The following is a 24,296-nucleotide window of genomic DNA, read 5'->3' on the forward strand; positions in this document are numbered from 1 at the left end:
GAATTTTAAGAGACATGTTTCTTTTAAATTCAGAGTATCTTCAAGAATATTTCCTTTAAAAAAGCCATGCAGCTTGCTGTGTGCCCCTTGTTTTGTACCTTGATAATGGTTACTTTTTCATAACATTAAAGCAGTAGCAAGCAGCTGCAAATAGCTCCAGTAATTGCATTTGTGTTGCTCATTTTGGCCATTTGATCAGGTTTTTTTTAGTTCAATTTTGTTTCTGGAAAAAGTTCAGAGTTTTGTATAAACTTTATTTTTGTAACCGCTGGCATTGTGCAGTCTCAAAGGCTCACTGCTGTGTTTCAGATGATCAATGCAATGGATTCGAAGATCAGGTCACTGGAGCAGAGAATTGTGGAATTGTCTGAGGCCAACAAACTGGCAGCAAATAGCAGCCTCTTTACCCAGAGGAACATGTAAGTGTGGCAGCTGCTGTCACTGCTGAACAGGTCTCAGGAAGATGACCTTAAACTCTTTTCCAATTGAAATGATTCTCTAATTCACCATGTAAAAAAGTGGCTCTTTTTTGCAGGCCTGCTCTGCTCCCTGCTTGTTTTTCACTGATAGCCTTTCAAAAATATGCATCATTCTTCAAATAGTTGGGGCTCACTGTGTATTTTGTGTTTTCTCAAACATGACTGGGAAAATTGGTTTGTATTACAGTGTTTACTTTGGAGCATTTCCTAAGGCAGGTGATTTGTGTAGGTTTGCCAAATATATTAAATGAATACTAATAATTTAATATCTAAAATACCTCTGGAGAAGCATACATTCCTTCTTTAAACATAAACATTGCTAATAGATTTATATTTTACTCAGTTCCCCTGACACATGATTTTGAAATTGAAAACATTAAACACCCTTCACTCACAAACATTCCATCATGCCTTGATGGGTGAGAAGACAAGGAAGAACACTAGAGTTTTAAGCCAAGAATTTCTCTGCATGTTTTTGAATTCTTCTATTTCAGATCCTTTGTCTGCCCAAACTTTATTATTTTTCTTTAGATTTTAGCTGAGATTCCTTATCCTTACAATGTTGTTTTTCCTTCATAAATGCCTTAGAGGTGTTCTATTTCAAGTGTAGGAAAAGCATGGGTTGTTTGATACATCCTGCAGAGACTGATTTGCAAAACAGTATTTGCCCTTACTGAGTTCAGAGATTCACCAGCTTGGCTTGCACAAAGGTTTCAGTGTCCATTAGCTGCTGGATCCAACATCAGGCACTGCCTTTGTGGGAAGTACTTGGATAGATTTACCTCTAATATTGAATAGAATCAGACAAGGATGAGTTTTGGCAAAGACTTGCTTTGGTTTTGTTCCATTTTTGTGGTCATTATGCCTCCAGTATGTAATGGCTCCAATTTTCATTGCATTTCAAATATCTTGCAAGTTATTTTAGCCTGAGCAGCCAAAAATATTCACAGAAATAACTGAGGAACTTAATTGTGTTGCTTAATGTTCCAGATGATCTCCAGTTAATCACTCAGGGAGTTTGTTGAGGCAGCAAAAGTCATAACTTACCTTCAGTCTAAAATAAAACAGAAATGTCTTGAGGTGGAGCTGGGAAAGTGTATGGAAGACTGAGTGTCTCAGTCATGGGTGCTGAAGTGAGTATAAGGACTTAAAGCATCCTCTGGGAGCCCTATCCTTGACAGCAAAGCCATAGAAAACAAGAAAAACATATACAAATGTTTTAATATACAATTTAAAGTATATTGAGAGACATTTGTCAAATTATGAACTTAGCAGGATTGGTAGGAGATAGTACAGAATTAGCAACATTGTGAGAGAAAATTGCTTAATTATGCATGCAGATAGTTAATGAATTTGTGCTTATTTTGTGAATTGAGCTGTTGAAAATGTATAAATTGTTGTTGGACTGCATTTTGAACCCACAAAAGCTGCAGCTAATCTGAGCGTGCATCAAGAGGAGAGCTAGTGATTAAACTCTTCAGAGGAGAGGGGAGCTCTGCAAGCTTTTGTTCCAGCAGTATCTGAGGAAACCAATGATTATCAGGTTCCTGAGAAGATAGCCCAGTAAACAGCAGGAAATGAAATAACACCATTTGACAGTTCTGGCTGACAGTAATCTGTAGAGGTAAATTAAAAAAACAGAGAGGGTGAAAGGGTGGTTTTGCTTGCAATGCACAGAAATGTGAGTCAGAAGACTTAAGTTCTATTTTTAGTTTTGTTAAGTCTTCCTATTTGATCTTGGGCAACCCACATAATTTCTCTGGGATAGGATTAATAACAGCTTATCTCACAGTGAACTTCTTAAAATATTAATTCATTAATATATGTAGAGCTTTGTGAGGCTTCTAAGGAGAAAGCACTCTATGAGGCAGAATTTTCCAATGCATGATAACACAATTCCAGGAAGTGTAAATAATGCAGAAAGACCCTTTTATTGGGAGAGTGTCCATTTCAAATTATAATAATTAATCATTGCCAGCTCTCAAAATTCTTATGAGAAGAAGAATAGTAATTATTTTTGTTCAGTTTGTGGATTAAGACTTTGATCAGAGACAGCAAAGCTTCACTTCAGTGTAGGTCAAGTTTTATGTCCATTACAACTTTCAAAAGCCCTGAACAAAACAACCCTCAACACACTACCCCCAATTCTAAAGTGTGGTGTTCCTCTTATCTCATGGAAATACACTCTGAGAAAGCAACTCTCAGAATTTATTTTTCCTCTATAGAAAAACATGTGACAAGGGACTGATGAAATGGGAAGAATTAATTGTATCTTAAATAGCATTATAGATTACCCTCTGCAAGATTCATTTGTCTGTGCAACTGGCAAATATGGAATTTTAGTGCTGTGGGCATATGTTGATGAACACACTAGTAATTTTTATTTTTAGCTGGGATGTAGAATTTAAGCCATGAACTTAACTGTTCTACTTCACAGCAAACTTATGTTTCCCTTACTTGGGTTTGTCACTTGTGCATTTCTCTTACCAGGAAAGCCCAAGAGGAGATGATTTCAGAGCTCAGGCAACAGAAGTTCTACTTGGAAACACAAGCTGGAAAGTTGGAGGCCCAGAATCGAAAATTAGAAGAACAATTGGAAAAGATGAGTCACCAAGATCACACTGACAAGAACCGCCTGCTGGAGCTGGAGACACGTCTGAGAGAGGTGAAAACATGGCTCTGATCCTCTCAGCAAACTTTCCTAAATGTACCCCATTTTGTGAATACAGTGAGAACTAGAATTAACTTCTTGTAGTGGTATCTGAAAGTGTATTAGTAGTTTTTTTTTAAAAAAGCTCATTAAAAGCTTTATAAATGGAAGTATGAAGGACTCATCATCCTGAATCCGAGCTTTTAGATCATCTTGCTTTTTCAGAATTCTATTTCTGTGTTTGTTTGTACAATACCCTTATAATGTTATCTGGTAGAGAGTAATAGCTCAGCAATGTACAATGGCCAGACAGATAACCTGTAGCCTTAGAGTCTAGAGCTTAGAAAGCAAAGAACACAGCAGAATTTCTGTAAGAAAAAAGGAAGCTGCTGCTTCATGCACCATGTTCAGAGTTTTCTGGAAAGAAAACCTTACAGTAATATGGAAATATGCTCTTTTAAAGATCTGTGAGTTGTGCTTCTGTTTTAATTTTGTATTAACTAGTTTGGTTCTACAAATTCCTCTCCAGTCTCAGTCCACTAATTTTCAGCTAAGACTGAAATCTTGCCTTCGGCTAAGGTTGTTGAGCAACCTGTCCTACTTTGGCCAGAAGCTGACTGAGACCAGTGTAAGGTTTCTGACAGCCTTGTCACACATCTCAAGCACAACAGACAGATTCCCTTGGGATAGCAGGGAGCCTGAAGAAGGTGCTAAGATTTGGAATTGATTCTGAACAATGAGAACTGTTTTAGTTGTTTATTTCTTTTCTCTGGGGTGACATATTTATCCCTATGTATGCTGCAAGAAAACCTTCATCAGAAAGAAGCCATTCAGGTAAACCCAGAGCCAGATGAGCTTGTGGGTTTCTATAAAAGGAATCTGAAGGGAAGATGAAACATGGAAGTTGATTGCAAAATGTGTGTAATGTATGCCCACAGATTCTCAAATAAAGATCCTTAGAGGCTCTTAGCTTCAGTGAAGAAAGAGAAAGTTCATCACAAACTACCTCAACATTTTATAGTGTTTGATACGTTTGAGTTACAGCTGGAACTATTCTTGTGCCCTTGTTGTTTCAAAATGCCAGGTTGTTTTTTTCCAAGAAAACCAGTAGATTTTAGAGAGTAGACAAAGCTGTGTCCTTGATTTCTCAGTGCCTTGAGCAGTCTGTCAGGATGTGATTTTGGGAATAGACATGGCAATAGCATCTTAAAGGGGGTTCTGAAACAAGACTCCATTGCCTGTCATGTCTTTGTTAGTAACTCACATTTGGGTACTACTTTGTCTTTCTTCAGGTTAGCCTAGAGCATGAAGAACAAAAGCTGGAGCTCAAGAGGCAGCTGACAGAGCTGCAGCTGACCCTGCAGGAGAGGGAATCCCAGATCACGGGGCTGCAGGCTGCACGGACAGCCCTGGAGAACCAGCTCCGCGAGGCCAAGACTGAGCTGGAGGAGACCACGGCTGAGGCAGAGGAGGAGATTCAAGCCCTCACGGTGAGCCCTGGAACTTGTCCTGTCAGCTGCAGATACACACTAGAATTATGTAGGTGCATGTTTCATAAAGAGGTTAAAAGGAATTTTTATGATCTAATTTTTAATTTTCAGAAATGGGTATGAATTGTTTCTTGTGTTGGTAGAGGCATGAATGGCTAAAATGTCAAATTTTACCTTTAACCATTTGAATTCTTTCTAGTAATGGTTCATTGCTGCTTAAACTGACTGATGGCTTTTAGGAGCATTATTACTTTTGAGGTGAAAGTTGCATCTGAAATTGGTATTGTTAAGAGTTTACCTCTGTGATTTACTTATTTAAATAATAGCTCATGAGTTTGGATGCACTTGATGGTCATAAATGTTTTGATGATTTTTTTTTTTCCTATCAGTTACCCTGCTTTGAGGATACTTATTCAGGGGAAAAAAACACCTCACCAAATTCCTAGGGAGAGTGTTCTAACACATAATTTTATTTCAATGCTTGTTTCATTAAGAATTGTCATGTGTGTCTTGCAGTCTGGTGAGGTGTGTGAGTGATAGAAAGGAAAACAAAGTTCAAGTCCTGTCACCCTCTTCCACCCCAACCCCTGTAAATGGAGTTCTAGATTATATGCTGCTGGGTTGCTGTCTGTTGAGCACAAAAAGATGCTTCAAACTGACTCTAAGAAACATTTCCTTCATTTCCTTCCCCAGGGTTGTGGGTAGAGAGTTTGACCCGCTACCAGCTAACCTCCCCTTGAGCAGCAGCCTTTAATGACCTTCAGATCCTGTGATTTGGCAGTGTTGAATATGTGCATTCTCATGCTCCAGCGGCATTTAATCAAAGAACTGTTCTGAATATTGCTGCCATTGCTGGTTTTTGGGAGGGGAGGGGGGCTCAGCTGGCATGGGCACTGGTATTATGCTGATGCTTTGGGTAGATGAATGGCAGAACCATTCCCTCAGTTCTAAAGTGAGCACAGACTGGGCAAGTGCAGCAACAGCATTGAGGCCTAAGAATAATTGAATAGAAATGGCATTGGGTTCTTTCTGCTCAGAACTGAGGCAGTCCCTTCCCAGCTGAAAGCTTTGCATAACAGCCACTATCACTGCCAGGGGGCTGGCAGTGTGCTTGGGATCCTTACCCAGCAGTGAAACAGATGAATATTCATGACCTGTGTGCACTCAGTTATTGTTCCAGTTAATGGGGCAAACTGGTAGTGCTGGACCAGCTGCTGTTAGACAGTCCAGCCAAGCAGGCTTAGGACTATTCCTGTAATGGAGTTTTTTACATACTTTTATTTCTCACATGGCCTGTTGTGGTAAGATAGCTTTTAAGCTCTCATATTTGACTTCTGCTGAACGTTTTTTTTTTTTTTTTCCTGTTTAGTCTCTTGGCTCTAAGGAAAATGTTCTGAATGAAGAAAGGTGGCTGGATGTGCTTGAGCAGTAACCTTTCGTTTGTTAAGTTTTCAGATAGCACATGACATTAGACACTTGTTAAGTCACTTTGAATTTTGAGAGAGGCCACGAGGCTGAAACAAGAACTTTTTGCTTTGTCATGCTGTGCTTGTAAATTAGGGGATAAAATGGTGCATGCAATACTGCATTCTTTAAAATGAGTGCTTGAACTTTTCTGTACTTTAGATGCTGTCCTCCAAAGAAATGATTATTTTGTTTTATAACTGCTTTTTAGAGAGGCTCGGGCTTAAATGTGACTTTATGGTAGGATTCAGGTAGATTGGCAGAGCTGTTTGGGGTAGCTTGCATTATACATTACTACAGTTTTGCTTTGCAAGCATTAAATTGTGTGCAGTGTTTATTTTCTATGAAACACCAATCGGGATATGGAAGTAAAACCAACTCAAATTAAAATTTCAAGAATGTAAAAACTTAACATGAGATCAACAAGTCTTCTGGTGACCATTTCAGATGGAACCTGTTACATAATTCCATTCTTGAGCTTGTACATTTTCCTAAAGCACTTCAGAGTTGGGAGCAGAAGTGTATTTTGATTAAGTAGGATGGGACTTTTGCTAATCAGTTCTTTGCCACTCCAAAGTGCTTTCATAGCCTGCAGCATCTGCCTTCCAAACTTTTTGCTTGCTGGTAGAGTGTTCTGCAGTTTGTTTAGCAACAGCATTCTTGAATTCTGATGTATGAAAAATTGATGATTAACTTCTTACCTCCTTTAGGCACATAGAGATGAAATCCAGCGTAAATTTGAAGCCCTTCGTAATAGCTGCACAGTGAGTATTAAATACAGATCATTGAATTATTTTGAAATTAAGGATAATGAAACAAACAATTTCCTAATTTAATCCTTGATGACACTAGTTCCTAATGTGGACTTCTGGCTTCAAGGTGCTAGTAGGAGCTGGATGGATTGGATTGGATTTCTTTTAGGTTTCAGGTAAACCTCAATTTTGAGGTTTTAGATAATGAAATTGTCACTGTTCTTCTTTTTGGAGAAGAAAGTAAATTAAAATATCTCATTGCAGTGCAGCTAGTAAGAATGGTGTAGCAGCTGCAAAAAATGACTGTAGGTGAAGATCTTTTCTGCTCACAATAAGAAAAGATCTACCTGTCCAAATTCTGAGCTGCATTGTAGATATAGGCCTGAGTGGTGTTTTAAGGAGGATTTTAACAGTTTGAAGAGACAAGAAATGTTAAGGTTCCAAATAATACTTTGACATACAGCAGAGAGAACTCCAGGATCTGAATTTTCACCTTCTGTTGCCTGAGATCTTTGACATGTTTTCGGATTCATTTCATCAGTCCAGGACAGATGTCCAAGGGCTTTGTCTATCTGCAGGGATTCTTGAAGTTTAACACTATCTTCACACTTGTTTGTGGTAGTTGATGGAGAGTATCTGCCTTTCAATGACATGAATTACACAAGTGTTGGATAAGGACCACAGTCCTCTGGGTCAGCAGTGATTGTAAATTATTCTGGGCCTTTTCTCTCTACTCCATACTCTAAGCAAGGCTTAATTGCTGGGGCTTTTTATCTTGATTGTTTCCCTGCTTCCAGTGATTTCTTCAAATGAAATATTTCATGCTGTAGGAGTAAGTCTCTAATGTGTAAGTTTTCATCTTTTAAAACATGTTTTCAGCATGACAGTCTTTCTATTTTCCTCACTTGCTCTTTAGCACTAAGCAAGGAGGGTCTTCTGAACATGGAATATCTAGGTAGGAAGAAGTTAGGAAGTACAGCTTTCCAAAGTGTTTTAACCTCTGTCTAAAAGAAATCCTACACAAGAAACTTCACTCTTTCCTTCCTCATTTCTTAGATTGACTGTCTAGCTCCTATATGTCATCATAGATCTTACATCCAGAGCTATCTTCTGTTGCTCTAGATCTTGCCTTTCATTCAGAGTGACAGCTTTTTGTGAAAACACTTTTGTGATCTCCATGAAGGGAAAAAACAGGTGTGGAAACCCTGTGGCTTCTGTTCACTGCAGGGTCAGGTGTCTTGCAGAACTGTAACTCATTATCCACTGACACTTCAGCTCTGAGTGTGGGGAACAAGCTCCAGCAGTGAAGAATGACACATAACATTTCCAGAATGTCAAGAGCTTCAAAGGACTTGTAAAAGTGTTGTACACTGTAAGGCCCTTCAGTGGGATAAGTGGGATCAGACATCCTCATCAATAAGAAATTAATTAAATAGTTCCTAAATGAATAATACATGCCCATGGTGCATTCTCTTTGCAGCCCAGGAGAATGCATGTATAATTTAATTGACCAAGGACAGATAATTTCATCTTGTGTGTTATGACTGCTCCTAGCTGTCCATCCTGCCTGAGGAATCAGGAAATCAGGGCAATCTTCTATTGCCAGTGAGTGTCAAGAAATGCTAATTATACTGCTTTCACCAGATGTTTCAAACTTGTTTGTGTCTGATGGTAGCAGTATGATGCAGGCTGTGCTTTTAGGTGACCATGTGACTTCACTTGAATGTGATTAGAATTTATACTCCTTTTAAAATCCAACAACACTTCAAGGGAATAATTGTAATATGCTGCTGCTTATATAGCCTGATAAAGGATGGATTTATTCTTTCAGGAAGTTCTCAAGAGAGATCCTTTTTAAGCTGACACAAACTCCTTGAACTAGTCTGGCAAACTTTGTTAGGGAATTGCTTTTTATTTGATCTTATTCAGAAGCCCCGAAACAGCATAAGAATTACAAAAATAAGATTAGGCAGGAAATGAAAAATTAACAAATTGAATTACTTCAGTACTTTTGCGGTCTTTAAAAGATAAATAAAAATACTTAATCTACTTTTATTGGTATTGTTCCTGTTTCTCTAGCTTCACAAAGGTCACAGCTTCTGACTGTAGAGAAGGCTGTGTCTGCTTTCGTTGTATCCTCATTGCACACTTGTTCTTCCTTCTGCTGAGGTCTCTGACCAAGGAGGCATTTTTAGGTTCTCCTTTTTCATGCTTTCTGTCACTCAGTTGAGCAAGAAATAATAGGAAATGTAATTACAACAAATATTGTAACTTGTGCTACCTGCTGAACACACACATGTGCTAGTGGGCACGCACAATCGTATCTTATCACAACCTCCTCACAATGACAGCTCATCCAGCAAATCTGTTGAGGGAGAAGAACTAGATCCCTATCTTTATTCTATGAAATAAATGGCCCATTTGAGTGTTAAAAGTATTTTTCAGGCAATCAAAGCAAGATCTAGAAATAAAAGGCATACTTAAATAGGAAAATTTACACATTTGTTTCCAGATATCTCTGAATTATGGCTTGCTCTGAGATCACCAACATGTTTAAAGTTAATAATATAACTAAGTTATTTAGATAATAATAGAATTGTTTACAAAAGGAAACTTCTAGTAAGCAGGCAGTAAAGTATTTAAATATTTAGCATGAAATAGTCCTATAAAAGCCTTACATTCAGCTTAGTAAGATACTGGAGAATCACCATCTGAATCATCTGGGTTTTTCAGGTACAGGCTGTTGCTTTTAGTCTAGGAATGAGTAGCATTTCTTACTCCTAATTGGATATTGCATTTCCATTTATTCAAGTTTTCCCCAGTAAAACAAGTTTTATCTTCTTCCCTTCTTGAGTTTCTTCTGTCATCGTCTTGTGTTCCAGTCTTAAACATTAACAGGCTTGATCTGCAGTTGTGCAAGAGCTTGGATACTGAGGCATTAAATCTGCAAGCACACCAGACAGGTATAATTTAAGCTATGTGTGAATTCCTGCTGAATTCATTCTAAGATCCTGATTCCACATTTGCTTCATGAGTTGACATAAGTTGTGTTCTTGTGAGCTTCCAAAATACTACTCAGAGATGTTACTTTGATACTAAATTGTCTTTCAGAGTAAAGGAATGTTGCCCACTGTGACAAGGCTAATACCCAGGCAAAAACTTTTATATAGCTTTGTTAAATTTTTTTTAAAGTAAATTTCCTGTTGGGTGGAAGGGGTTATCCTTGATTCCCTTTTCACAGAAAATATTATGGCAGATACCAGTTACTGGCAGAAATGGACTTTTGAAGTTTTTGTAGCCTGACAAAATCAAAGAATTGTAAGGTGTTACTGTGAGAGGTTAATGAGACCTTCATTGTGGATAACATCATCATTTGAGGAAGAGGCTCCTGTTTGGGAGAGGCAGCTCAGCTTCTGGGACCTAGAACAGGAACACAGGGACTGGGTGTTTTAATCCTGGCTTGCTGTGGGAAAGAGTGGAATGCAATCTGGGCAGTGTCCAATGGGCAGCATCCCTCAAGATAAACCATGAAGAGTTTTTGGAGACTGAGATCCATGTTTAAAGTGTGTTTCAAGGCACAGATATTGTCTGACTGCAGAGAGGGGAGGAAAGTGAAGGTTTAATTGTCAGGTATTGATGGAACAGGCAGAAATACAATCTGTCTGCAGCCCTGTTGGAGAGCCTGAGCTTCCCAGTGTTGGGATTTCTCTGCCTGAAAAGCTTTGTCTCAGAGAGTAGGTAAAGACAAAAGGAGTTGATGTCTGCTCTCACTTCCTGCTCACAATAATTTGGGGCTGAGAGACAGTTTTTTCTTGTTTCCTATTTACTTTTGACAGGTAGCTTTCTGGTAAAAATTAGTGGGGATGGGGAGGAGTGGAAATGGACAGAGCAACACTATTAGTCTGGAATTACATTAAACTCCAAATAAGACACTGCTGATAGCATCCCAAAACAGTTTCCCTTGCTGTGTCCTAGCATTTTTCTGCATGTTTGTTGATGGCATCTGAGAATTGAAACACCTTTAATGAAGGAATAGGGTATGGGGAATTTTGCAAGCTGCAGTTACTAATATATCAATAAAACTCCTTGTTTTTCTCCTTTTCCTCATTATTGTGCCTGTAGATTTGCTATGTGGAGCATATGGATTAAATTTAGTACATTTTATCTGGTATGCAAACCAAATAATCATGGACTGTTTGTTGCTCTGATATTTGGTTTAATCCATGGCTGGAGAGGTTTGTAGGACCAGGGGTAACAGCTGTGAATCTGCTCAGCCTCACTAGAGGAATACTTTGCTTTCCTCAGATTATTCAGTGGGGAGGGAATTATGCTGGATACAGCCCCTTCTGCTGAAGAGCTGCTATGCTATGCTATTTAAAAATGAGATACAGTCCTCTGCATCAGGATAAAGATAAGCTGTGTGCTTAGATGTAGTGTGCAGTGAACAATCTGTGTAGTTAGATGGTATCTCTGGTTTATGGATTAGTTGTGATGAAGATGTGCATAAATAGTGGAGAAAATTCCAGTTGCTCAGTGAGTGGTGATGCAGTGGCATAGATACAGTGGCTGTCTAGAATTGCTTTTCCAAGGTTTCAAGTGTTTATGGTTAATTTTATAAACTTAAAATGTGAAGATTATATGATGGGTTTCTAAAGATTATAATAGCATTTTCTTACTGACTTTCCTTTAATATGCTTCACATTTACCTCAGAATAGCTCAGGGTTGGTTGGTTTGTTTGGGGTTTTTTGGGGCTTTTTTTTGCCCGGGGATTTCCTTAACTGCAAAGAAAAATATCTAAAGCAATTAACATTTTCCAGGTATGTGATTCTGGTATAGGTTGTATGTATGCCCAAGCCAATATTTCCAGTTAAAATGTGGGGGGTTTTTTGATCTGTGTTTTCTTTTATGTTGATCACCAGAACAGGCATTTATATCACACTACAGCCCATTTTCCTGTGTCAGCATTACCCATTACTCTTTAGGCTTTGTAGTGTTAATAAACTCTCTAATCCTGTTGGGTTATACATAGCTGTAGATAGCTATTGGATGTGTTAAAAAAACATCTCCTTACCTCATGAAAAATAAAAGATTGTGCCAAGAGGAAAAAATTTTCTCTTGTTAAAAAAACCTATCTATCTAGACTACATTATCTAGGTTATAATATAGTTGGAATTTAAGCCAAGGTGTTTTGGAATTGTCAGTAAATACACTGTGAGAAGAAGGAAAGATGATATGTCACATCTTCTGGAACCCTTCTTTGTTAACTGCTTCATTATTTGTCTGAAGTTTTCCAGAAATATCCTACTAGATAAAATATAGCAGTGAAATATAATATGATCTGGTTTAATTTTAGTTGCATTCAGGGAAAGAAGTCAAAATCTCAGAACCTAGAATAAAAGAAAATGGGAGCTTAACTTCCAACCCTTAAGGAATAAAATCAACTTGAAATACAGCCAGTTTTAATAATTAATTAAGTAGTTGGACATATTAACTCTGCATATTTTGTGTTTCCCTCACTTGGTTTTCTTGTATTCCAAAACTAGCTTAATATTTTTAAATAGAAATAATGTGTACTAGTATATAAAATAGATGTAGAATAAACTATGAATGTATAAAATATATATTGAAACTGCCTAGATATATAGTGTGGTTAAACATGAAATTAAAACAAATGGGAGAAAAAGTGAGTTTCTGATCTGGCAGTTAGTAGAGGTCTCAGCTGTTGTAAGAGCAGTAGGTAAAACATTGTGAAAACAAATGTTATTTTGCTCCTTTTTGCTTGTATAAACAAATCTAAGTTCTTATTTCTGTAGCAGTATAGGCACTAACATGTCCTTACCACACAGGCTGCCCCCTCTGAAAGCTTGGTGCAAACAATGCAGGGAAAAATGTGGATTTTGAATGGGGCAGTGAGAAACAAGCACATGACCAGATTTCTTCAGAAATGTTGTGTTTTGAAGTGTGAATCATTTTGATTTGACCCTGAACATATGGGTGGCAGGAACTCCCCTTCACCCAGCAGGGAGTAATGGTTGTTGGACTTTTTCTGCTCACAGTTTAGAAACCAAATACTGTTAATTTAGGTCTAGGAGAGGCATGGTAAAAGGCTGCCAAAATATGCATTACAGATTCTTCAAAAAGAAGTGGTTGTCATCTTTCCAGAGAGCTGAGAAGAGCTGTGTGCTCTATCCTCTACTGCTTTAGATATTTAAGTCCTTGGCTTGTGTAGGAAATTGGAACATTTACATTTCAATGTATGGCCAACTGTGCTCTGCAATTTTATTTTTTTCCCATTTAATCAAGTATCTTATTCACTTTTCTTTGACATCCAGGCAAAAGACCCTCTAGAACATGTTTTTAAGAGTTAAATGTGAATTGTATAGAGTTTACCAGTTTCTGAAATTCTTTTTATTAAGTTGATTTCAAGATTACTGAGTTTTCTTTCTCTTCTGTTGTGGTGATGTTGGTTTTGAGTTAGGAGGAGGTACAAATTCATCCACCCAGTGTTCAGGCCTTTCATTCATAAAACCAACTGTGAAATTGGCCCACTGTTGTTTATATTTGTCCTTCAGTTGGAGGGAACTGTGGTTGAAAGCTTTTAGTTAATGAAGACTGAACAAATGGATGCTCCCACTTTGGCAAAGGCCCTGTTGAGATTTCACTGATTTTCCATATTGTGTTACCACACTGATTTCTTCCCTCCTGTGTACCCAGCTGCCATCCATAATGCTGTTACTTTGATAGAATGCATTTCTTAACATTTTCTGCCTTTCCTGGTAATACCCAGTGTTACAAATAATAATATAAGCAATTCCCAGGGATATCCATCAGGTTGCACTGCCTCCACTGCACCTCTTGGTCTGTTTTCTTCAGTACCACACTTTGAAAGCCTTTCTGAGAGTGCTTAGCCTCATTGCACTTCGGGGAGATTGAGTCAAAAAAGGTCACTGCAAGTCAGTAGCAGAACTGAGAATCCAGCCAGAATTCCTGGCTCCCAATCCAGTGCTTTAACTATGACAGGTCTCTCAAATAATAAATTACATTGCAGCATATTTGTGCTCTGAACCACATTTTAAAAAGAAAGCTATTTTCTCTAAGACACAAAACTCTACTCCTAATCCAAGTACATTACAATGCAAAAATATATATGATTATAATGCTTCCCTTTTTTTTTCTTTAAATTAGAAAAAATGTAAAAGCTTGGCAATAAATAATTCTGTGTGAATTGATTAATCTCTCCAGTCATACAGAAGAAGCATGGATGATTTCAAAAACCTGTGCTTACTCACATGTAATTTATTTTTCTTTCTAGGTGATTTCAGATTTGGAAGAGCAGCTGAACCAGCTCACTGAAGACAATGCAGAGCTGAACAACCAGAATTTCTTCCTGTCCAAACAACTGGACGAGGCCTCAGGGGCCAACGACGAGGTTGTGCAGCTGCGGAGTGAAGTCGATCATCTCCGCCGAGAGATCACCGAGAGGGAGATGCAGCTGACCAGCCAGAAACAAGTAAGTCTCTCCAAGTCTGGGTCAGGAGCTCTTGGTGGGAGCTGGCAGAAATTCCTTTTACATCTGGAAAACCATAAGAAGCAATGATGCTTCCGGGGCATTTAAACCTTCATTCCGAGGGTAGTTGAGTGAATGGAAATTTTATGTATATCCCATCGTGTTTTTACACAATTTTATTTAGCAATCCTGCACTCTGATGGCATTGTCATTTAGAATTACTCATTTTAATTTTGTGGCCCTGGAAATCTCAAAATGTTCATAATGAGATCGACCTGACATTATCAGGGATCACAAGTGAATGTACAGGAGCCTTGAAATAAATGGGCTGTGATTTCCCAGCTCCTGCTCACTGACGATTTGCATGTACTGTAATTGAAATGGTAAGGCTGAAGCTGAAAGTGCACACTTGATGTGGGATGTGAGAATTGATAGGAGGATTTATTTTTAGACTATGGAGGCCTTGAAGACAACATGTACGATGCTGGAAGAGCAAGTAATGGACTTGGAGGCCCTGAATGATGAACTCCTGGAGAAAGAGCGCCAGTGGGAAGCGTGGAGAAATGTTCTAGGGGATGAGAAGTCCCAGTTTGAATGTCGAGTTAGAGAGTTGCAGAGGATGCTGGATACTGAGAAACAGAGCAGGTCTCTCTCCCTTCTTTCCCTTTTATTAACTTCTATAAAAATTCTCTATAGAAGCTAGTACAAAAATTATATTTAGCATAGGATATGGGAGTTGGAGCTAAATATAAAATCTTGTGAGGTAGTTCTAAAAATGGTTTATTAGTTAATAGTCATCACTGATATTTTTCCTTTTGTTTCTTTGCAAGTGAACAGTTCAAGGGGAGTGGTATTTATCATTGTAATTTATAAAATGTCTAGATTTATTATCTTCTATTTTATTTTATGGAAAAAATAGTCTTTGCTCCTGACTGTTCCTGTGGGGTCTTGAAATTTTTAAGGCTGTAGTTCTAGCAGGGCAGGAACAGGATTATATAATATAAAAGTGTTGCAGCAAACAGTCTGGCTTTCTAATGTAACATCTTGAATTTGAGGCAACCCCTGAAAGAGTTATTGATGCCACTGCCTGCCAGGGAGAGGTCAAGCCTGCAAGGAGTTAGGTAACATTATTTTCCATTTTAATGCAGAGTGAGAGCAGATCAGCGTATTACTGAGTCTCGCCAGGTGGTAGAACTGGCTGTCAAGGAACACAAGGCAGAGATTCTGGCCCTGCAGCAAGCACTCAAGGAACAAAAACTCAAAGCAGAGAGCCTTTCTGATAAAGTAAGTAACTTTCAATCCTAGACTTTAGTAATTATATTGAATACTTTTCCATTGATATTACTTTTAGAAATGTGGCCTTGAGCAGCTCTTTTTTCAAGCTGTTATAGAGACAAATTAAAAAGACTGGAGGGCATAGAATAGCATTCTATCTTCAAGCCAAAGACCTCAGATTTTCTTTGAAAAAGACTAAAGCAGACAGCAGTCTATGATGCCTGGAATGAAGTCCTTCAACAATGTGGTATCTGCATTTGAACAAGCCAAAATGTCTTTTGGCTGGCTTTTCCCCAGCAACCAAAGGCTAATTGTATCATTTTTCTTCAGCATGTGCTTGGTGAAGTTGGATTTAAGACTGTGGAACTATATTTATTAGTGTTCAATGTTATTCTGACCCTCTTTCCCAGCTCAATGACCTGGAGAAGAAGCATGCCATGCTGGAGATGAATGCCCGCAGTTTACAGCAGAAGCTTGAGACAGAAAGGGAGCTCAAGCAGAGGCTTCTGGAGGAGGTAACCTTGGAGATTCATGTTAGAGCTTCAGAAGGCTCCACATCTTGAGGAGGGGAGGTTGTGTGAATAAGAATTACATATCCATCCTTCTTCTATATAACTGGGGAGATTAATCAAGTTGGGGGAGTTGTTCTCATGTAAAAGTTTGCAGAGTGTGTGGCCATGTCATTGAGCAATAAAAGTGAGCTGCTCCTCAGAGGCAGGGGAGATGACAGCCAAGGGGGACAGCCTGCAGGCTCAGACCCACAGCACCTGAACAAGAGGACCAGGGCAGATTTGCTGAAGGTACCAGTGATCATTATAGAAGCCTCTAGTCATGAGGCATGTCCCAGGTCAGGCCTGCAAGGCCAGGTCTGTGCCCAGGCATAGCTCTGACCAGGCTAAGGGCAAGGGCCATAGATTAAAACCAGCTCTGGAGCCAACATGCTCAGGGTGCACACCTGGAGGCCACAGGTGAGGCTTCTCTCACAGCTCTTTGCATCATCAATTTGTGTCACAGGATTTGGATCCAAGGTCACACATCTGCACCGTATCAGGGAGTAATTGAATGCAGGCAACCAGTTCTGGGTGGTGGGGGAAGAGGATCCAGAGGAAGGCTTCAGGGGTGGTTGTGGACAATTAAAGCCTTCTGATATTCTTGAGGTACTGACAGGTTGCCTATTCCTTTATGCATCACCAGGAAAGATTTCTGACTCTTGCTTTGTAACATAGGAGCATTCATGTTTTTCCTAGTCAGGGACCTTCTTGTCAAAAAAGTGTAAATTCTGAAAGAATTAGGAGTATTTTGTCATGTGCTCTCCTCTGGTGTTAATTGGAGGCAAAGATGTAAACAGCTGGCCACTATTTTCCTTATCTCATGTGACTATGACTATCCTGGCTTATCGTAAAGATTATAGTTTTAATTTATTTTTACAAAGTACTAAGGTGGCTTCTGGTGGTTGTACAGAGAGCTTGAGAAAACGGTTTTGCTCCAGATTAATATAAATACACAGAGATGCTTGTTTAGTCACAATGCATTCTGAAAGGAAAGGAATCTTGTAGAGTATGGTAATTTTCCAGGTTTTGAAGAATTGTGTGTTTATTTATAAGCTCTGCAATGATGATTATTTTACAAGGAGTGATATTTAATAGCTTTTACTTACAAACAAGAAGACAACAGACCCAAAACACTGGCCTTTGTTTTCCTTTCTACAGCAGGCAAAGCTGCAGCAGCAAATGGATCTGCAGAAGAATCACATCTTCCGCCTGACTCAAGGTCTGCAAGAGGCTCTGGACCGAGCAGATCTTCTGAAGACTGAAAGAAGTGACCTGGAATATCAGCTGGAAAACATTCAGGTGAGGGTCAGGAAGCAGGGCAGTGCTCTGCATCATTCACTGTGAGGCTTTAGGATGTGATTTACAGTTTGTGTGACACTTTCTTGAGGGTATTTTTTAGCTCTGTTTTGCTATCGAGTTGTTTGTTTGTTACTTCTGTTAAGATGAAATTTCTTGCATCTGTGTGTGATTCACAGGTTCTCTATTCCCATGAAAAAGTGAAAATGGAGGGCACTATTTCTCAGCAAACTAAACTCATTGATTTCCTGCAGGCAAAGATGGACCAACCAGCAAAAAAGAAAAAGGTGGGTGAGGAAGGTTTTGAGAGGCATGGAATTAAATGGTTTTGTAATTAGTTACGTGCTGTGTATTCTTAATATTGTTTTATCTTTCTTTGTGTAACAAAATGTTGTCCTCATTTAAGACCATTCTGAGTTGGTGAACACAAACTTTACTAGGCAGAATGTGTTCTTTGTGCCTTTTCTAGTTATTCCTACAACACTTAGGTTACAAACCCAGTAGCTACACCTCAATGAGGCTGTAGGAATACAGAATTTTAAGCATGTTTTTTTTAATGCTAAGTATGTATATGTGTATGAATCTATTTTGCATCAAGAGTGGCTGTCCTGTAGTCACAGCATAAGACGGAGCAGTCAGGCAATGTGACTTGTGTCACATCTTTGTCATAAGCTGTTCTGTCATTTTGAATGAAATAATTTAATTTTAATCACATATTTTGAGATCCTCTGTTTAGATGCTTTTGGAGACTCCAGGTTTGAGTACTAACAGGTAACGTACATCCTCTTTAAATTAATCCATATCTCGACATTTTTCTCTCCAGTGCCAATATGAACTAAAAATCCATCCTTACACATAACAGAATTGCCATTAGGCCCTCTGGCCGGACTGCCACTAGCGAGTGTCACTTTGCCTAGTTCAAGCCATCTCTTGCTAGGAGTTAGGAGTTGTCTGTGTGTTTCTGTTGCTAGGGCCTGTTTAGTCGGCGGAAAGAGGACCCTTCTTTACCCACACAGGTTCCCCTGCAATACAATGAGCTGAAAGTGGCACTGGAGAAGGAGAAGGCTCGTTCTGCTGAGCTGGAGGAGGCTCTACAGAAAACACGCATTGAACTCAGATCTGCTCGTGAAGAAGGTAGGGGTTAACAGAAAAGATGAATCTGGAAGGAGGCACACACGTTTTTGGTTTGAAAACATGCCTTTAATTGTGTGCCACTCTAGCAGTAACCTATGTTGTTTAATTATTACCACTGCTATGATGTTACAATAAAGCTACACTCGATTCTGTGGGCTGTAACTGCAGACTGGTCACACAGAGCCCTGCTAGGAACCAGAGTGCCATGTTGGTCACATTAACCAGGGACATTTGTCTTGTCTGTAGCTGCTCATCGGAAAATATCCGACCACCCTCACCCCTCCACCCCGGCCACAGCCAGGCAGCAGATCATCATGTCTGCCATAGTGCGCTCCCCAGAGCACCAGCCCACACCCATCAGCCTGCTGGCTCCTCCCTCCAGCCGCCGGAAGGAATCCTCCACGCCAGAGGGTAGGCTCCTGCTCAGCTCCTCTTCATCTACCCCGGCAATGCCATCTCTTTGTTGATTTAGTTTTTACCCTGCTGATGAGTTCTGTCCCTTGCAGAGTACAGCCGGCGCCTGAAGGAGCGAATGCACCACAACATCCCCCATCGCTTCAACGTGGGGCTCAACATGAGGGCCACCAAGTGTGCCGTGTGCCTGGACACGGTGCACTTCGGCAGGCAGGCCTCCAAATGTCTGGGTAAGGGCAAAACACAGCACAGCTCGGGGGGAGGAAAGGCATCAGCCATCTAGAGCAGGGATAGAAACCACAGTGTGAAGACTCTGAAACTAGAGAAAACATCATGGTTTGGAGTGGAAGGAGAACCTTGGAGAAGTTGGGATTTGTGTGTTAGAAGTTGAGGCAGCTGTGTCAAGATTTTTTTTTTTTTGTCATTTAACAGAAGTTTTTCCCTGTCCTCTTGTCAGAATGCCAGGTGATGTGTCACCCAAAATGCTCAACTTGCTTGCCAGCTACTTGTGGGCTGCCAGCAGAATATGCCACACACTTCTCGGAAGCGTTCTGCCGGGATAAGATGAATTCCCCTGGCCTGCAGCTGAAGGAACCAAGCACCAGTCTGCGTCTTGAAGGGTGGATGAAAGTGCCAAGGTATAAACAAGAATCTTGGTCCATGTCAGGTGCTGAAATATTTGGCCTTATATTACTGTGGCTCTTGAAATGAGATAATTGGTACAGGCCCATTACATGGGCATTACAATTACCACCACTATAATTACAATTGTTACCACTGAAATTTCACTTTTATAGGAGTTGCATGTTTGCTTTATATAGAATCCAAACAGAAAGTCCAACATGGCTTTGTGCTTATTTTCCTCAGGAATAATAAACGTGGGCAACAGGGCTGGGACAGGAAGTATATTGTTCTGGAAGGAACCAAAGTGCTCATTTATGATGCAGAAGCAAGAGAAGGTAACTTAGAATTTCTAGCAAGAACATATTTTTTAATCTTCAGATATTGTTTAGTGGGTTGAGAGGCTTAAAGATTATTACTGTTCCCTATGGCTGTACCAAATTTAGCTAAAATCTTCAGTGATAAAGCAACATTATTTTTTTCTACACTCTTAGCCAGTTTATGGACTGGCCTGTCATAATAATCCAGCTGTGAAAACATCCAGTGTGCATCCACTTCCTTTTGCTATCACAATTATTTTCTTGCTACCTGTTTGCCTGTTCCTAATCTGTCTCCCCCTTCTGCAGCTGGACAGAGGCCTCTGGAGGAATTTGAGCTCTGCCTTCCTGATGGTGATGTAACTGTTCATGGAGCTGTAGGAGCTACTGAGCTTACCAATACAGCAAAGACAGGTGAGAATCTTACATAGATGAGGTCAAATGGATTTCATCTGGCTTGCCATCACTTAGCCTTGTTTGGCTGAACAGAATTTTCTCCCTCAAGCTTTCATTGTGTAACGCTGTAATTTACCTCCATCTGAATCAGGGGAGTAGCTCAGCACTCCAGATCTAGTTACACCCAAGCTGTTGCTTCTGTCGTGGTAGAACTGTGGTTAATATAGTAATCAAACCAAATGGAAGTAAATCTTAAGAAATTTGTAGCATAAACACTTGCTTTATTTAAATTTCTTCTCTATTAACTGTGATGTATCATAACTTCTGCCACCATTGTGCTCTGACCACAAAGCCATTAACTTAGAAATGCTGTGGGGTGTATACAGTCTCTTATTATGAAAAAATGTTGATGTGTTGATTTGTATGTACTGAATAGAACTGATGGATAAGATTCTGTATGTCTTGACTGTTACATTAAAGGATACAGACTGTTAAAAACAAAGGTTTCCATAACCAGTTTTTACAGATTTTTCTTAATCAGTACAGGGAAAACTTTAGTCAAGTGGCTGGTTTTATTTTGGTTTTGAGGGTTTTTTTCCCCACAATGGAATTTCTTTCTCTTTTGAATAAAAGGCAAGAAATTATTTTTGTTGAGTTAAAGACAGCTTTGTATGTATGGATTGCATACATCCAGCTAATATTTAGGTGTAAATAGCTAGCCTGTGCAGGACCTGTAAAGGAGAAACCAATGTGTAAATTGCCATGGTACGTCATGATAAATACAACTTCTCTCCAATGAGGCTGAAAGGTGTTGATTTTAAGTCCACTGACAATATTCCAAAAACTAATCTAAGTCTTATTCTATCTATATAACATCTCAGATGTGCCATATATCCTAAAATTGGAGTCTCATCCACACACCACTTGCTGGCCTGGTAGAACACTCTACCTGTTAGCACCCAGCTTCCCTGACAAACAGCGCTGGGTCACAGCACTGGAATCAATAGTGGCAGGTGGGAGAGTTTCCAGAGAAAAAGCTGAGGCTGATGCTGTGAGTATGAAAGTTTCATTTAATAATAAAATATTCTGGGAGGGAGCAGAGTTTTGAAAAATATTTTTTCGGTATTTGACATACTGAGGTTTAACTGAAGGTAAGTTATTGCTTCTGCCTTATGATTTGAGCACCAGGAGCCAGTTCACTGTCAGACTGATGCTGTGCATTACAATACCCTTCTTTAGACTTGGGGAGTATAGTAAGAGAGTCCCAAAATATCTCTAATTCCAGCAGAGGAAGGAAAAGTAGTTAGGACATGGTTTAAATCCAATCTCATAAGGTACCACATGGAATGAGCAAACCTTGAAAGAAGCAAAAACGCCATCCCCTCCCATTCTTAGAGAGTCAGAGGCTTTATGTTTCTTGCTGGGGGGAGGTGTGTGTGGGTGTGTTCTTTTTAGTTTGTTTTATTCCTAATAAGAGGCTAAACAGATTTGTTGAGATTTTGGATAGCCTTTCTCACACAGTTACACTGATAACTCTATTTTCTGGCAAAGGGAGGTTGGATTCTGTGGCATTGCATAAGAGAATTAGCTCTGGAGGTAGGGAATATCTGACTGCAGGAAATACTCTTTTTTCCTCAGGTTCACATTTCTTTTGTATCTGAGAAAAATACATGCACCCACCAACATTTATACTTTACTTTAATCCTTCCCCTTGGAAAATTCCACTGTTCTGTTGTAGGAGGTTGGGGAAAATGGAAAGGATAGAGACAGCAATAGGTTCTGTCTGAATTTAGGATAATTCTGATCAGTTTGCCTTATTGTGTCTAAGGTAGATAAAAGTTTACTAATTCTTCTATAGGAGGCATCCCTGCAACTTTTAGCTTTCTGAGAAAAAGAAATCTGTGCCTAGTTCTTTGTCTGTCTGAAATGATGACCTGACATTGTTAAAATACTCACAGATAAAGAGACGAAGATTAACTCAACAAGAAAAAAATATTTTTGTCATTTACAGAAACTGCTGGGGAACTCCCTGCTGAAGCTGGAGGGTGAAGACCGTTTGGATATAAATTGCACAATGCCCTTCAGTGACCAGGTAATGGTCATGTGCACTTGATCATTCTCAGTAGTGGATAATTGATTCAGGGAAATGGTATCTTGATTGCAATGTGTGTAATTATGCACTTGTTTGTGGGTTTGATTTTTTTCTTCACTGCTAAAGAGCATCACCCAAATTGCTGTTGGAGCACTCCTTGTTCTCCTCACCTATTGCTATTTTTTCCCCCCATTGTAGGTAGTACTGGTGGGTGCAGAAGAAGGTCTCTATGCCCTGAATGTACTGAAGAACTCCTTAACACACATCCCAGGAATGGGAGCTGTCTTCCAAATTCACCTCATCAAGGATCTGGAGAAGCTACTCATGATAGCAGGTACAGGGCTGTGTGTCCCCACTGGCCCCGCAGTGGCTCTGTGCTGCCAGGTCCTGCTTGTCTTTGGATTTGCTCCAGCTTTTGTCTGTTTTTTTATCAGCAAATTGGCAGGAATGCCTTGCTGTGGTTAACACAGTCCTGTGTGAGGCTGGCTGGTAAGGGATTATGTGAATGAGCACTCAGTTAAACCTTCACGAGAAATTGATTTCAGAGCTGAGGGAGGGAACAACCAGGGACAAAATATTTCCAGGTAGAGGTCAGTTGTCATTTTAAGTTCAATTTAAAAGTGTTGTGCTGATCAGTGAACATATCTTCCTAATTATTGCATAACATTTTAAATGTAATTAACTATTTGAGGACCACGACGTGATCACTGGGGCATAGGGCCAATTCTTACCCTCTCTTGGGTAAAAAACTGGGACTCCTGTTGTGATTTAAGAATTCTTTATGAAAGGAACACCAGCTTTAATCTCTCCATCTGTGGTTTTCCAGAGATAATCCTTCCCACACGGATGTAGGCATGCTGAACATTAGGCTATATCTTCATTTGAAAGCCCAAATTATCAAGTGTCTATATGACATTTGCAGGGTATGAAAAACAAATTCTTTCCTTTTCTGCTAGTTTTGTGGTTTTTTCCTGATAAGGGTTTAAGATGTCCATGGATTATTTGTGCCAGGGTAGTAGAGAACAAAGCAAACCTCACACATAATGAGAAGGCTGTGTTAAGTCTGTCACTGGACTTCTGAGAGGAATTGGCCTTGGGCTGTAATGCAATTTATTAGGGCAGTTCTTGGAAATCCCTTGCCAGTTCTGTTGGCACAGTGTGATTAAAACATCTTGTACTTGAAGGAGTTCTGAAGGGCAAAATAAAACTTCCTGTCTAATTTTGAATAATGTCTTAATGAGGCCACAATTACTGTGTTCTACTAGATTTCAGCAAAACTAATAATCCACACAGGGAATGGTTGTTCTCCTGGTAGATTTACTGCCTGTTGTAGGGTTGGGTTTTTGTAAGTTTTCTGTTTCAGTTTGAATTGAAATAATATGGAATGAATTCTGCATGGTACCTTGTGACTGTTTCCACAGTAACAGCCTGTAACAATGATCTGCTGCTTAGGTAAGACTTTTGTAGTGAATAGGGAGTTCTCCCTTGCTGAAATGCACCCTTTTTTTGTTTCCAGGAGAAGAAAGGGCTCTGTGTCTTGTTGATGTAAAGAAAGTGAAGCAGTCCCTAGCCCAGTCTCACCTCCCAGCCCAGCCTGATGTCTCACCAAATGTCTTTGAGGCTGTCAAAGGATGTCACCTTTTTGCTGCTGGCAAAGTAAGTCAGAGCTCCCTTGTGCCCTCAGACCACCCCTTAGACTGCTCTTAGTTTCATATTAACAAATCAGCATCTTTACTCCACTGGCAACACATCCAACATCTATATTCTTGCTCTGAATACTTTTATTTATATAAGAAGAATGGGCTGAAGAGAGACTGAGCTGTAGACAGAATGGGGGATTTGCTGCTAATGTGGATC

General features: G+C 39.6%; 1 protein-coding gene across 13 annotated transcripts in view; it reads left to right on the top strand.

Annotated features, from left to right (window-relative positions):
• The window catches only part of CIT (citron rho-interacting serine/threonine kinase), a 69,465-nt gene that overhangs the window by 36,239 nt on the left and 8,930 nt on the right, over positions 1-24,296 (top strand). For 8 of the 13 annotated variants that reach the window (XM_085592655.1, XM_085592659.1, XM_085592660.1 and 5 more), the window contains 20 exons: positions 310-419; positions 2,970-3,144; positions 4,422-4,619; positions 6,794-6,847; positions 14,149-14,346; positions 14,795-14,988; positions 15,492-15,627; positions 16,029-16,133; positions 17,328-17,468; positions 17,645-17,752; positions 18,437-18,599; positions 18,846-19,010; positions 19,106-19,243; positions 19,471-19,651; positions 19,881-19,972; positions 20,261-20,365; positions 21,229-21,398; positions 22,359-22,439; positions 22,638-22,773; positions 23,956-24,095. In XM_085592655.1, the coding sequence (XP_085448781.1) occupies positions 310-419; positions 2,970-3,144; positions 4,422-4,619; positions 6,794-6,847; positions 14,149-14,346; positions 14,795-14,988; positions 15,492-15,627; positions 16,029-16,133; positions 17,328-17,468; positions 17,645-17,752; positions 18,437-18,599; positions 18,846-19,010; positions 19,106-19,243; positions 19,471-19,651; positions 19,881-19,972; positions 20,261-20,365; positions 21,229-21,398; positions 22,359-22,439; positions 22,638-22,773; positions 23,956-24,095 (2,790 nt within the window). The remainder of the gene's footprint in view (positions 1-309; positions 420-2,969; positions 3,145-4,421; positions 4,620-6,793; positions 6,848-14,148; positions 14,347-14,794; positions 14,989-15,491; positions 15,628-16,028; positions 16,134-17,327; positions 17,469-17,644; positions 17,753-18,436; positions 18,600-18,845; positions 19,011-19,105; positions 19,244-19,470; positions 19,652-19,880; positions 19,973-20,260; positions 20,366-21,228; positions 21,399-22,358; positions 22,440-22,637; positions 22,774-23,955; positions 24,096-24,296) is intronic. The other 5 variants (XM_085592662.1, XM_085592664.1, XM_085592665.1 and 2 more) reach the window with 2 other exon arrangements.

The sequence above is a fragment of the Lonchura striata genome, chromosome 15 (genome assembly GCF_050655825.1).
Source record: "Lonchura striata isolate lonStrDom1 chromosome 15, ASM5065582v1, whole genome shotgun sequence".
Taxonomy (NCBI): Eukaryota; Metazoa; Chordata; class Aves; order Passeriformes; family Estrildidae; genus Lonchura; species Lonchura striata.